Source organism: Apus apus, chromosome 20 (assembly GCF_020740795.1).
Source record: "Apus apus isolate bApuApu2 chromosome 20, bApuApu2.pri.cur, whole genome shotgun sequence".
Taxonomy (NCBI): domain Eukaryota; kingdom Metazoa; phylum Chordata; class Aves; order Apodiformes; family Apodidae; genus Apus; species Apus apus.
Genome location: NC_067301.1, coordinates 5,288,636 through 5,303,693, shown reverse-complemented (window position 1 = coordinate 5,303,693; position 15,058 = coordinate 5,288,636). Strand labels below are relative to the sequence as shown.

General features: G+C 39.6%; 1 protein-coding gene across 5 annotated transcripts in view; it reads right to left on the bottom strand.

Annotated features, from left to right (window-relative positions):
• VPS13D (vacuolar protein sorting 13 homolog D) overlaps positions 1-14,521 on the bottom strand; it is a 101,722-nt gene extending 87,201 nt beyond the window's left edge. For all 5 annotated transcript variants that reach the window (XM_051637052.1, XM_051637055.1, XM_051637053.1 and 2 more), the window contains exons 1-17: positions 14,431-14,521; positions 11,727-11,897; positions 10,742-10,819; positions 10,317-10,507; positions 9,930-10,010; positions 8,901-9,017; positions 8,576-8,680; positions 8,071-8,241; positions 6,821-6,921; positions 6,037-6,205; positions 4,603-4,695; positions 3,867-4,077; positions 3,405-3,584; positions 2,896-3,026; positions 2,125-2,197; positions 1,445-1,615; positions 166-296 (exon numbers count right to left, since the gene is read on the bottom strand). In XM_051637052.1, the coding sequence (XP_051493012.1) occupies positions 166-296; positions 1,445-1,615; positions 2,125-2,197; positions 2,896-3,026; positions 3,405-3,584; positions 3,867-4,077; positions 4,603-4,695; positions 6,037-6,205; positions 6,821-6,921; positions 8,071-8,241; positions 8,576-8,680; positions 8,901-9,017; positions 9,930-10,010; positions 10,317-10,507; positions 10,742-10,819; positions 11,727-11,823 (2,100 nt within the window). In that variant the 5' untranslated portion in view covers positions 11,824-11,897; positions 14,431-14,521. The remainder of the gene's footprint in view (positions 1-165; positions 297-1,444; positions 1,616-2,124; positions 2,198-2,895; positions 3,027-3,404; positions 3,585-3,866; positions 4,078-4,602; positions 4,696-6,036; positions 6,206-6,820; positions 6,922-8,070; positions 8,242-8,575; positions 8,681-8,900; positions 9,018-9,929; positions 10,011-10,316; positions 10,508-10,741; positions 10,820-11,726; positions 11,898-14,430) is intronic.
• Between the last annotated feature and the right edge of the window lie 537 nt (positions 14,522-15,058).

Below are 15,058 nucleotides of genomic sequence, written 5' to 3'. Positions count from 1 at the left end.
ATTGTTTGACTTCAAAAGGAATATTAGAGTAACACATGCAGAATCCCCACTTTCTTAAAAACACCATACAAATGAACAACAAAAAAACCCCACTCTTCAGAGCTTCAAATCCTAAAACATACAGCAAAAAAATCCTACATAAACATTTTGGGGGTAAAAACTTACAATGAAGTCTCCTACTAGCAACCTATCAATAGTTTGCCGGATTTCAGCTTTTGTTTGCATTTTCAGCTTGTTGTACTGTCTCCTGGCAGCTTCAGCCACTCTTGCCTCTAGCTCGGATTGATAGCCAAAACCTGCAAAAGAAATACAAAACTGACTAGGTATCATTTTGTTCATCTGTTATTGAATCAGGAAAAAAAAAGATAACAAAAGAGAAGATCTGTTTTAAATTTTAGCAGCAAAATATAGGAAAATGGCTGAAAGCCACTGGCTGTACACATCAGGCTGCTTTACAGAAAAAAGGAAAAAAGAAAGTGTCTAAGCACAAAACAAACAATTCCACCAATACAGACCTTCCCAAACCTTTTTCTGTTCTTTATTTGACAGACCTTCAATCTGAGTTACTAAATCTGAGCGGTGATAAGCATGGCCAGAGAGGAAATTCTGACTAAACATTCAGAAGTTTCTGGAATGCGTAGGCAGTCTTTTTTTGGTTGGGTTGTTGGTTTGTTTTTAATTTCACTTCTAAAAGTTATGGAATATTCTCATCTTGTGAGAAAAGGTATCATCCACATCATTATACTACATAACTAAAATCTTCTGGTATTTGCCAAAATCAACAGAAAAATAATTGGTCCTTTAAGAACATCCTTATTCTCACCTCTCACCTCCTCAGAAACTGACTTCAACAACTAAAATTGCAAAGGAATGCACTTTATAATGTTATAGGTTCAGGTAGTAGACCCCTAAATTTTGTTGACCTTAGAACCCTAGGGAACCAGTGTGGTTCAGCATCTAAAAAACAAGGTACCTCAAGCAACTGTAGCCAAGGTCAGACTCAATTTAACCTCCAGAAGTCATACTGAAGGAATGAGAACAATTTCCCTTGTATCTTTACTATAGATAATATTGTGCTTTTTAACTGTCCTCTCAAAAAGCCTGCTGTTTTCCACCAATTTGAAGGAGAGATTACAGAAATAAGCCTCCTTATTTATGAATTTCAATTCAGGCAGCATGAACATCCACCATATGGTAGAGCAGCAACTTGAAATGTTACTAAGTTCGAGGAGTCTACCCAAGCAAAATCAATTGATTCAATTAGACAAAGAAATAACAAAAAAATCATCCAGAGAAGACTCTAGAGTATTGCCCAATTTAAATTTCAAGTGGGTATTCTTTGATTAGTGTTTTTTTTTAAGAATAAATTTAAAAGAGATTAATATATATATATACACACTCCAAAAACCCCCCATCCCACCAAAAAAACACATTAAAGGTTAACCTGAGGTATGAACCCTTCCCTTGTAGAAGAAGTCAGCTACTTTCTTAATGGCTTGTGGATTGTAAATAATATTTAGAGGTCTGGTACTGACTTCCAGGCGCCTCTCAAAATTGCTGTGGATTGGATTTCTTTCATAAAGCATCTCAAACACTGGGGCATCAGGATCTGCAACTGAATAGCAAATAAGTTACAAGAAGTAGTTGTAAAAGAAACCAAAATTAAAAAATGGACAAAAGCAAAAAACAAACCCTAAGGAATTTAATAATTTTTAATTGGTACTACTAGTAAAGTAGTACCTGCCCAAAAATTCTTTAGTAACAGAAAGCAAATAGTATTATCAACTTCTACACTCAACAGAATTCAGCATATTTGTACATACAAAAACATTTTCAGAACTGGGATTCTAATGTTCAACTCTTCAACATTTTTTTTCTTTTTTCAAACCAAGACAAAAAGCAAGTGCAACTCCTACTGTCTTAAAACACATTTTTTCTTACTCACTTTCTCCAAAGTCACCTTGCTCACACCTTTGTCTGAACAAAGTTTCTGTGATTTTATCTCTGCTGTTTACAACAAACATTTGTATGCATTCAAATTCTAGGAACTCAGCTTTGAAATTTCTGTCTTGTAGGAATTATCTCATATGCTTGTTATCATCAAACATAAAATGAAATCTTTACCAGTGTGCTGATTAGTCATTTCTGATGACAAACTCTGGAGTCCAAAGAAAGACATGCAGCCAACCTCTTTTTGCTGACAAGAATTTCAAAGAAAAAGATGGTTAAAATAAAATCAACCAAGCCACCTGAGAAGCCTAGAAGTCTTAGATTATGATGTGCACTTTTTCCCTGATGTAGCCAAACACAAGAATCAAGCATGACCAAGAAGCTCACACTTATCTACTCATGTCACAGACAGACTGAAGCGCAAATTTCAGACAGTTCTCTACAAATTAGGAAGTACAAAATACATGGGAAATTCTCATGGAATTAGATTCAAATTTTGTTTACTCAGAAGAGATTTCTGAAATCTTTTCAGCACTTCATTAGGACTTCTGCTTTTGGTGTAAAAGCTTTTAGTGCATTTTTAGTGTAACAGGTGAAATAAAACCTTACTTGGACCAAGGAGCTTTATAGGAAAAAGAAAAATCACTAATTAAGCAGCAAAGCCCATTGTTTCAAAAATAAAATTTTGTTCAACAGACTATCTTCTTCCCAACACATTTAACTGTTCTCTTAAAGTTAAAAGCATACAAGGCAAAAAAAGAAGAGTTCTACAAATGATCCTTGGAAAGGGAGTTCAACAAGTGGAAATTTTTCTTCAAGACTTTTGTGTTCTCTTTCTGAGAGAAGACACAAACCCAGTAAAACATGCACGGAGTTTTGGAACATAACTACTTTCACACACACTTATGCATCCTACGTGGTAACTTTTAGCTTTTTTTCACTTACAGGATTTGGGAAAACAAGAACAGGAAATATGGTCCCTTCTGTTGCCAAATCCCTCAGAAAAAGACCACCAAGCTGAACCTTGAGAAGGGAAGAATTTCTGCGAGGGAGGGATTCCGCTAAGATCTTGACGCCTGGAATATAAATACATAAAATACTTTCATTGCTTTTAGTACACAGCACAGGTTTTATTTAAATTTTGCAGCTAACAAATATTGTCCAACAAACAAGTCTTTCAGAAATGTTAATATATTTATATATTTACTTCTACCAAAGAAATTACACATGGGAATTTTGAATACATTACAATGATAGTGAAACACAGTTGTCTTCCTCATTGATTTGAATAAAGAAACTTATTTTCACTTGATACATCAATTTCTGCAAGCTGTTTTCACATTTTCATTTTGAAGTTTGTTTCAGTACAGCAATTTAAAGAATTAAAAATCAAAGGTCTGAAGGCAGACAAAGCTCTCATCTTTTCTGAAAAAGAACAGACATTGACTTCATACCTGAAAACTCCAGCTGCATAAAAGCAATCTCCTCAGCATGTACCACCTTCTTCTTCTTATGCAACAGAGTGAAAGAGCCACCCTGCAACTGTAGATTGAATTTAGCAAAAACATGATCTCTCTTCGTAAAGGTATTCATGCTAGAAGCATCTGCAGCAGGATCAAAAAATTCATCTGCACCTAATTAAAAAAAATACCACACAAAAAGGCATTAAGTAAGTTTCCAGCAGGCTACTGAAGAATAAAAAAGCTTATATGAATTTTAAAATAAATATTTCCCCAGCTGCTCTTTAACAGGTTTTTAAGTTTAAAAAGGCTCTGCTGCCTAGGTGCATCAGCTGACACATGCAGCTTTTTAACACTACAGAATCAAAGAGTCATTTCTGTTCACCCTCCCCAGGTATCTAACTATGGCAGCATTAACAGCTTTCGAAAGAAACAGAAACCCCTGCCTTTCCATACCTAGTATGTCTTCTGGATTCCACTGCTCCTTTGTGTCTGGCAGAAGCCCTTCAAAAGGTTCCCCTTCGTATGTTTGCTGAGCATATCCATACCAACCTCCCCAACCAGGAAACCAAGACTGAAGATACTGCAGCATTCCAGTGCCACTTCCATGTGCAGATTCTCCAGTAGGGGAACCCCCATGGGATTCAGGAAATGGCTCTTTCACACTCTGGGTTTGAACAATGAGTACATACACATTACTGCTGGTAAGTGAAAGAATATCACAAGCATATAAAAACATCACTATTCCATTTATTATTTACTCAGCACTCTGCAGCATGCCAGCAGTGCTATTTTCAACCAATACTTAGCCCATATAGGAGAGCAGCAGCAAAGAAATAACAAAAATATAATCAGTTAACTGCTGCATAATCATATCTGAAGCCATATGGCTTCATTATTTAAATCTTAGTCTAGGAACACTAAACCAAGGATGTCACCATTTGACACCATAAAACACAGCTCTAAATTTTAGCAACTGTATTTGAAAGAGAGTCAACATTGTACTGTAACAGGAACTAGCCTGTATTTTATGAAGTGTGCTTAAAAAGCCATTTACAGGCTCATTTCTGCCATTTATACTGGGGAAATATTCAAACACAAGCTAACACACTCCAGCAGAACAGAATACAATGACTCAGAATAATTCACTTGAAGATGCCAAACATTACCCTGTATGCAGAATGTTCCTCACCTCAGCTAGGTCATGAAAGTTGTCATGAACTATCTCATACAGTATTTTCAACTCTTCATAAGTTTGCTCATCCTCTATCCGATCCATCTCTGCCTGAAAAGGGAAAAAAGGTAAAATAACTGCACTAAAAGAGTATTCCATCTTGTTCACAAACATGTCAAACACCTCTGCATGGAGTAAGTCAGAGATTCATAGAAAAAACTAACATAGTAATTAATGACAGTATCCAAGTGCCTAAGCACATGAACAGCTGTCATGTGACACTGACATTCCCCCATATTACAAATGAAGTTTATTTGCATTGTGAAATACATTTTTTAACACTTCTCATAGTAAAAATTCCTTGCCACATCCTCCTGTCATGCATCAGAAGCAAGGTTTGCAGCACAAAACTTAAGCCATGGAAAATAACCTGTTTTAACAGAATTCCTAGCTTAGCCAAGGCAAAAAAAACCTTCTGTCTTGAGTAAATTAGGACAACGTAGTATTCAAATCCAGTTCCTTAGACATGTTGTCTTCTTTGTACAAATTAAGAAGTTGTTTGTGGAAGCTTATGATTCACCCAAGTTCAAACAATGTATCATGGAATAAGAAAGCAAAGGACATTTTTCTAGTCCAATGGTATTGCTTTTGTCACATTTCACAGCTGTGCTGAAGACCACACAAGCTATATGAAAGGAAAACTCTCCCACTTTCTCAGGTACTTTATGTCCAGTACATTGACCTACTCTTACAGCTTATGACTAAATAACACAAGTAAGGATTACATACAACTTACAAATCAATAGAATCACACCTGCAGTTAAGACAGGTGAGGTACATGCTGTCCCAAACTGATTTAACAAAAAAGTCCTAATACATCTAAAGATAAACAGCAGCTAATTATAGTCCAGAGGGTTTTCTTCTTCTTTCTGAAGCAGGACACAGGTTCATTACCAGGGCACTTTCCTGCTAAATTCTTCAGCTTAAAATCAACAGTGGAAAACAAACAAAAAACAACAAAGCACCCCCAAACACACCATCAACTAGCCACAACCTTCCACACATCGTCTACTCAACCATATGGGTAACCTGACTCGCTTCTGATATTTAAATACTTTTTGAGTCTATAGAGAAGATGAGTTAAGAAAGCATGCCAGACTGACATGAGCATTCTGTCAGAGTTCAGGCTATTTTTGGTGAAAACCAGCTACAGCTCAAAAAATGCCAGCTTTTTGCACAGCAAAACAAAACACAAGAACCCTGCCACGCTCACACCTCCCACACGCCCAGGTTTCAAGCACTAAAAACTCAAAAGACAGACTGTTCAATGGAATCATTCTGCAGTAAAACTAAAGACATTTCTAAACTAGAACAGATTTTAAATTTGGGAAGATGAAACAAATGAAATGTAAGATGATTCATCAACACTGTAGAAAACTCAAAACTAAATACCTGCTCTGTATTGGAGAGGGGCTCCCCCTTCAACTTGCTGTAATACATGTCAGTGTAAGACACTGCATCTCGGGCCCGGTGCAACGCAAACTCCCAGGTGGAACGTTGTCTCTGCTCCCTGATCTCCGAAAGATTTGCATTCAGAGCAAAGATCCACCACTCTCGGCAGCTGGAACATTTGAAAATTACTGTATTACCAATATTTCAAAAAAAAAACCCAAACCCAAGTGCATGTCTAGCTGGTGGAAAGATCCAGGAGAGGATCAGTGAAAAAATCAGGGTAACTGGTCAGCATCAATATTAGAAGCAGCATTTATGGGCTAGTTCTACAAATTGAAGACAACAGTGCTCTGCAAAGTGCCCACTACTTCAGTGGGATTTACTATAGCTGTTCTGTATCAGGCAAAGACAAGAAAATGTTGAGTTACACAGACCTCTGGTCTGAACTGATCCCATCTTTCTTATTTATCAATAAAAGAAACTTAATAGCAGCACTTTCCACAAATATTTCAGAACACCACAGTTTGCACATGGGGGCAGAACCTCCAACTTAATTTCAGTTCTTGGAAGCTATGTAAGAAGCATTTAAAGCCTCAGGTAAAAATAATTATATTTTAACTTTGAATTATATCTGAGTATTTAAAACTGAGGTAAAGGAAAACCGTAAAAACTGAAACTCTAATATATTATTATCTTCTATCTTTTTGTATTTGTCTTCTCTCTAGGCTCCCAAGCCTAGTTTTTAATATCATATAAACAACACCACATATATAGATATACTTACTTCTCTGCCACTGTAACCTTTGGCCTCCATTTCCTGAATTTAAGCTGTCGTTCCTTTCTAGCCAGTTCCTTTAAAAATCCCATGATCTGCTGATATTGCATCTGTTAGTAAAACAACACACAGATCAATTATGCAATGTGGGAGTGTTTTCCAAAGCAAAGCAGAGTTAAAAACAAAACAAAAAAAAACCACCACAGGCTTAGCTTATCTGTATCAATGGCTTGCATATGGCTTCAGAATTAAGATTAATGCTAATCATAATTCATGATATTGTTCTCCATTGTCACATATGTTTTCCCAGTAGCTTATGTGTGACAATAAATTTACAGGCTTCCTTATTTACAAACACACAGAATGAAATCTCCTTCCATGTCAGACTATGAACCAAACATCAGCCACTAATGAACATTCTGTAGTAGATTTAGGTGGGACATTAGGAAGAAATTACTTAGTGTGAAGGTGGTGAGACACTGGAACAGGTTGCCCAGAGAAGCTGTGGCTGCTCCATCCCTGGAGGTGTTCAAGGGCAGGTTGGATGGGGCTTGGAACAACGTGGTCTAGTGGGAGGTGTCCCTGCCCACGCAGGGGGGGTTAGATCTAGATGATCTTTAAGGTCCCTTCCAACCCAAACCAGTCTAGGATTCTATGCAATGCTCCCTCCTATTGCTACAACAACCAATGTAATTTTTTTTTACAATAATCAGTTGCAGTAAAACAGTCACAGAATTTGTAATGCTTGGTTGTAAAAAAACCAACTTCTTTAGTATATCACTTCAGTTGCCTCTAAAACAAAATCTTTAAGAAAGTATTATTTTAAGCTACCATCATTGGTATTTAAGCAGTTACAAACACTACCAGTTTTGTGACCCCTACAGGTACTTCATTGCTTAAATCAGCAACTAGATAATTCAAGGTGGCTTTTTACCAGCAGAATCTTCAGAAGCGCTGGCAGACAAACATCTGCAGCACGTGGGAAGGAAAAGATACACTCTGTCAAACTACCAATTTAAATATGCAGACATTGCAATAACCAAAAAGCAAAGAAATATCTTCTTTAATCAGTTACTCTTTAGAAACTGCCCATAAAGCAGAGGGCAATACAGCATATAAATAGCCAAGCCACCAAGAAGACTCATTAGTTTGTACAGCTAATGCAGCCTGAGAGAGTGAACAGCACAAAGCTCATGGTGGCCTCATTTACCCTGCTTGCCTGTTCCAGATCCTGTTAAATGAAGATGGTTGGTACTTACCTGTGAAAGCTTCAAGGGTATGGTCTCAAGCTGAATGTCACACTCAAGCCGTGGCGTCTGGCGTGACCTTAAAGGCTCCTTAGAACAATTTCTCTTAAGAAGAGCAGAAGTGCATACGGGTTCCATGATGTAATTATGAGCACGACTTTCCATACTTCTATCCATTGCTTCCTGTGGGTTACAAGCAAATTTATTCTGTAAGAAATGAGTGTACAGTACTCATCAGGATGCCAAGGTTTCAAATACTAGAATACACTTTATTACCATGGCAGTCCATGAAAAAATTATCTTAAACATGTTCTCTCTTCAAAGGTGAAACAAAGCATTTCACAGCACAGCCTTTTTGGGTTGCACACGTATCCTATCATCATAGCATGAAACCATAAACTCCGGGTGCTCTTAAAAACACCAGATCAAATAAATTCTAAGTCAGTTACATCTGCAGTACAGAAAGGAGACCACTACCAACAACAATCTCTCTCTTATGTAAATCTCTCTCTTGCACCTGTAGCTGTCCAGGAGGCAGGTCACCCAGTAAAGTGCAGTTGGTATCCCAATAAACGCTGAAGTCGGCAACATCCAACTGTTTCTTCCGCATCAGCTTCTCAACCTGAAGTAGAAAAAGTGGAATAATGTCAAGACCACACACTATGTGCCATGTAGCTTTTAGTTCTACATATTCAATGAACAATATGATATGTCCAGAATTGATTTATTACAATAAGCGGGTTATTAAAATGTCATACATTTTACTAAATATTGACTAGCCCCCATAAATACAGCATTACATCTTAGCTGCCATGAGTTCTTGTCCAAAAAGTTATACTTACTGGTTCAAATACTGCATTTTGCATGGATACATTTTTGATGCATATGCCAAATGCAAATGGCTGCAAAGGATTTGTGACTCCATCTTCAAACCTCAAATGAACATCTTGAATTTTTAACTAGAAAGGAAAAAAAAATTACTAGAAACAACTGTTTACATCACTAGAGTGAACAGCAGTACTATTCATGAATACTGAAACAATTTAGTATTTATTTTCTGCAATTCTCCAACCAGTTTCTGGTAGTTATTTAGACCTCATAAAAATCCTATTCCTCACTTCTGGTTTTGTACTCTCTGGTTCTGTTTTCTCCTCAGATACCACTACAGTCCCTGCCCTTCTCCCCCAGACCAACTAGCCACTTCCATACCACAGTGTATGTCACCTTGCTATTCTACTATTACTCTTCATTGTCAAGGCAAATCAGTATTTGACAACAAGAGACTCAAATTAGTTTTATGTACTAGAATCATCAGCATGATCCAGAATTACAAACTAATAATACAAGGTGACCCAAACTGATTTTATATTGGGAAAACCTTTGAAAGAACCAAGTTACTACAGAGAATGTAGAGTCCAGGACTGAGAAAAGTATAGATACTCTCACCTTGAGCTCCTGCACCAAATACATTCTTCTCAAATGTATCAGGAAAAGCAAGTTTTGATAAAAACTAATCACACTCTTCTGCTTCACAAACAATTGAATTATTTTGCTGAGTTTATTCAAATATGCGTAAAAATCATCAATCAGATTTCATGCAAATTAATTATCCACCCACTGTTAGAAACAACGAAAAAAACTTGTTATTTTCCCCTTGGTGATGCAGGATGGAGGGTTTTTCCTTTCTAAAATCCCCACCAGGACTAGTTTAAGACTGAAGTTACAAAGGTTCAATCTGGTAAGGGTCTGTCCTCAGCCAAACATCTACCTTTGATTTACACATTTCTTTTCTAAGGACTATACAAGGTGAAGCACAGAGGACACGGACAAGTCTTAACAAGTGGGAAAAGCTTCACAATACAAAGGCTTACTTCAATGTTTTCTACAATTCTTGTGACCACAGATGCAGTAACTGAGTACCAGTAAGATTCCCCTTTCTGTTGTCGCTCTTTCTAAAAGAGAAAATAGAGAGAAGCATTAATCACAACTCTTAACATCAGGTCAGGAAATGACACACTTTGTGATGCTGAAATTACTGTGAATAGGGGAAAAGAAAATAAAAGGATGTTTTTATTATCTCAAACATATGTGGGACACCAACATGACAGGGGTGGGGCAGAAACTGCACTATGACAACATGTATGAATCAAATTCTAACTTAGCTTCCTATGCAATTTGTTCTCCTGCTAGTTAGGAGGCTTAAATACAATCCATCTACCATAGCTGTTTCTTCACCATGGAAGATTAGTGTGACTCACTTTCCATTTTTCTTCCAGTGCTAGAAGAAGGGCTTTCTTGTGTTCTCTTTCTTGCAGCTTCTCCCTTTCCTCATCAAAATCTTCTTTTTTCTCTGGTGCACCAATTAAGTGCAGTTTTGAGATAGATATCACCCACGGATCCACATGTGGGCGATAAAAAGGTATCTGTAGTGTTATTTTGCCAATGAAACCTAGATAAACAAAAAAGAGATGCCATCAGATTCTGATGTAAACTTGCTTTATCACCCTTGGTAAACCTGAGAGAAAAAGGAGTGCAAGACGCAAGCTAAACTAGAACTGGGTAACCTGAAAACCAGGCTTCTTCCTTTGTTCAAGCTTCTGACTCACAGGTAAAGGTTCTTCTAAAATAGGCAATACTTCCTGCTCATAAATATTTGTCCTGCACACACAAGGAAAATACAAACCTGCCTTTACTTCGAATGGTAATTCCAGTTCCTTCAAGGCATCTTTCTTTAGTGGCAAGTTTTCCAATTCAACAGCACCTACACAAAGCAGAAAAAAGACAAGTCTGTTAAACAAAATTATATTGAGGAATGCCAACTTGAACATTACAAGTCTAAAATGGCTAGCAACATGTTTTAAAGAAAAAAAAATAATCAAATAGGATTTCATGAGAACTGCAAAACTACTGCTTCAAGTTATAATTTACATAGTTATTTAATATACTTGTTAATTTTCCAGTGCCATGTGCTCAAAGTGTTTGATTAAGTCATCTAGAAGCAACCTTCTGCAAGGTTTTAGAGCTGAACTTTATTGTAACCAAGGAGAAAGCTTCTCCTCACTGTCTTTTGAAAAGAGATACATTGAGTATTTTCTCAATATTACAAAAAAAATAATGCACAAAAAAACTTTGAAGTGTTATAAAAAATAGAAATACCTCTCCAGAAAGAGCAGATAACAGTAGCAAAAGATAAATTAGAAAGCATCGATTTGAGGACTCTATAATGGTAGAAGACTCGTGAACATAACATGACATAAACCAGCAGTCTTAATTACAGGGCAGTAACTGCAAACACCAAAATGTGAGAGGCAAAGACTACAGAATACCTCCTGCCACAGGCCCTCCACAGGGAAATTACTGAGTAGTATTTAAAAAAACTACACTCAAATATTATATGAATTAAACAGGCTGATAACATATGCTAAGCATACTTCTACAAGTTTCATATAAACTTGTTTAACAGTGTTGATAAAAAGCAACACATACAGCAAGACAAGAGAATTCACTATTACAGTAAAGCACTATCCCAAAACTCTCTATTGGAAGGGCTTATAGAAACAATAAACACAAAATTAAGTGATTCCACCTCCCAGTTATTACAAAATCTTAGCACTTTTTTTTTTTAATCACTGTATGAAAACACTACAGAAAATACCACAAAGCCTCACCCTTCAGAAGAGCAACTGAAAGCTGGTCTGTGTTCAGGTTATTGACATATTTGCCCAAATAGGTGTTGAGGACCCAGGCTACCAATCCTTCCAACATGACTGTCCTAGAAGAGAGCAACTAATGTTTTTCTGTCATTTTCTGGATTTCTGTCCCATAATTACAGTCTTGCTCTGAAAGAAAAAAACAAGAATAACATGACTGTCTGAAACACATTCTCAGCAGAGCTGATGTACTGCTGTCACTGTCATTCTTACTATAATCAGTCTAAAAACCAGTAAAAACACTAAGCTCAATTTCTACCTTTAAAAATGCTTAATGCCCTTTAAGTCTCAAATCAGTTTCATATAAAACTCTGATGACTTCAGACCACTACCAGTTCCCAATTAATCTTTCCTTCCTTCTGATAAAAACACCATGATTTGCTGCAACAAGCAACAAGGCCAATCCACAATTCTCCTCCAGAAAAGGGAAGACTAAAACTCCACATTTATCTGAAGCAGTTTTGCACTGGCTTCCTCGACTTCTACTGACAGTATTTTATCCAAATTGCCAACATTCTGGTTTTGGAAGCCTGGGCTAAAGTAAAAGCCCAGCAGCTTCAATTGCATTTTTGTAGAATTTGTGTATGTATCTGTGAAACAACACACCCTGCTCAAACCTCTTTTTTGGGAAGAGCGTATGTGTGGGAAGTAATTAGATACAAGTCCCATAAATAGCTCATCAACAGTTACTCTAACAGGCTTCCAAAGTGACAGCATAGATTATTGCATCAAGAAGAGAAATCAATCTACATTAGAGAAGCAACACTGCTGATATATGCAAACATTTCCCTTCATACTCTTCTCCAATCACTTCTGCTTCAACTTATGTGGTAATCAGATCATTAAAACTCTTAAGACCCTGATCAAGTTTTTAACCACCGAATTGCAAAACTACTCGGGTTCTGCAAGGGCAGGATCAAGTGTGTTATTTCAGTAAGTACAAAAGCACGCAGGCCATATCTTGTGGTTAGAACGTAGTAAATACATCAGATCTGTTTGCAGCAACGTCTCCCAACCTCACATGCCTCTCTAAACCAATGTATGTGAGATTGAGTCCTAAAGAGCAGAAAAGCAAGGTACATCTGACTTATTTACATCTGACAACAGAAGAGAATGATGGCTTCATTTTTAGTTTGATACAAGGATTCTAAATTTTCCCATAACAAAGTTTGCTTGATTTTAAGCACCAACATTCAAGCCTGTATCTCCTTTTAAAAAAGTTAAACACTTAAGTAATATAGGTAAATAAAATAACCAGAATTAAGCAAATAAATGCTTTTTCTAGAGGCTGAAAAGTAAAACTGTGCTGTCGTGCAGAAGAAACACAAACATCATAAATAATAGAGGGAAATTACATTCAAACAAAGTTTATCTTCACCTTAAACACATTTAACCTTTTATCTTTGTAAAATTTCCCCACATTTAAAAAAAAAATAGTCTTATTCCACAGAATAATAAAGACCAAGCATTTGTACACATGTGGCTTCTGGGCTACCACTTCAAAGATTTTAATTCTAACAAAGTTGACAAGAAAGCTGAAGTTCAAACAACAGCAAACAGAATAATCTTTGTCAGCTTACCCTTAAAAAAAATACTAAAACCAGAAATCTATAGGTGTTAGGAGCCAAATCAGAGGAAAGATCGTGAAGAAAAACTCAGAAGCACAGAACTGCTTAGCATCCCAGTGACTGAAAACCTCCAGTGTATGAACAATTCTGCACCCAAATTCATCACAAGAACTCTAAATAAAGTAAATCACCTCCTTAACCTAAACTTGCGTAACATAAGTATTTATTTTTGAGGAATGTCTCATATGTTTTAAGGCTTTTACATACGCAGCTTTCTAGTCCACTGCTGTGCCACTTGAGCCAAAAGCAGAGCACTTGATTTTCTGACAGTTCGCTTTATTTTCTTAACACACGCAGTAAAGCAGGAACCCTAAGTGCTTATCGGGATGAGAATCAAAGTCCAAAACAGGACCTCACCCAAAACCGGCTAACTTTTTCTGGAAAACAACGTCATTTGTCTATCGAGGAGGCCAGAGCAGGCCCTGAAGGAGCGGGGCGAGGGAAGCGGGCTGGGAAGCCGCTGCCTGCCAAGGCGGAGGGGGCATTTTCCTCAGCGCCCGGTTACACAGAATTAAGGGCGGGGAGGAGCCCTCAGGACACCCTCCCTTCTCTCCGTCCCCGCACGCAAACGCACCGTGGGGAGGAGGACCGGCAAGAGAGACCTGTTGGCACACAACGCCCGTCAGAGTGGAAGCGAAAGGTCACCTTGCCCTGAGGCGGCCCGGGAGAGCCCTGAGGAAGCCCCGGGCAGAGCGGGGGCAAAAGGCCTGCGCCACACGGGGAGGGCGCCTCGGGGGCCCCGCCAGGCCCGGCCGCGGGGCTGAGGCGCCGGGCAGAGCCCGCTGCGGGGACAGGCTCCTCGCCCCCGCCCCGCGGTGGAGGGACAAGGGACCGCGCGGCCGCCCCTCGCCCCCCGGTGAAGCCGGGACGGCGGGGCGGAGCCCGGCGAGGGGCGTGCGGCAGGGAGGAGCCCCTCAGGGCCGGGCCCGCGCCATGCAGCCGCGCTGCAGCTGCCCGCCGAGCCTGACGCAGGAGGAACGGACAAGCGGGCCCCGCGGCTGGCAGCGCGGCTGCCCCGGCCCGCCGGTACCCACCTGAGCTCCCGGAGCGGCCGCCTGCTCAGCGGGGCCGGCGGGCCGCACGCCGAGCGAGCCGAGCCAACCGACGGGGAGACGCCTGAGGACGGGAGCGCCGAGCTATCGATGTGGGCGTCCTCCCGCCGCCGGGAGGCGGGGCCGGGGCGGAGCGGGCGGGGCCGAGCGGGGCAGGACGGAGCGGGGCGGGCGGGACCCTGCGCTCCCCTCCGCGCGGGGCCGGCGGGTGCGGGACGCGCTGCCCGCGCGGGCTGAGCTCGCGCTCCGGCCGCCGGGGAGCGGGGCCTGCGGCTCCCGAAGGGGCCCCCGGGCTTCCCGGGCCGGGGGCGAAGGGGGTGATTGTTTCGGTGGTCGCTCGCGGCCAGAAGGCGGCCCGGGATCAGTCCCCGGCACTAAACCAGCGGGTTCAGCCTACAGACCGAAAGAACGTTCTAAGAACGAGCATTTTGTTGAGCGGGGAGGCCAGGGAACTTGAAAACAGCCATCATTGTAAAACTACAGGCTTTAAATTTGTTGGGTGTTTTTTTTAATAAGCAAATGCAAGTGCATTTTTTCCTACTTCAACACGAGAGTTGTGTTTTCCTTTTGTCACACAGCTCCGTAATTTAAAACCCAGTAAATTGACTCC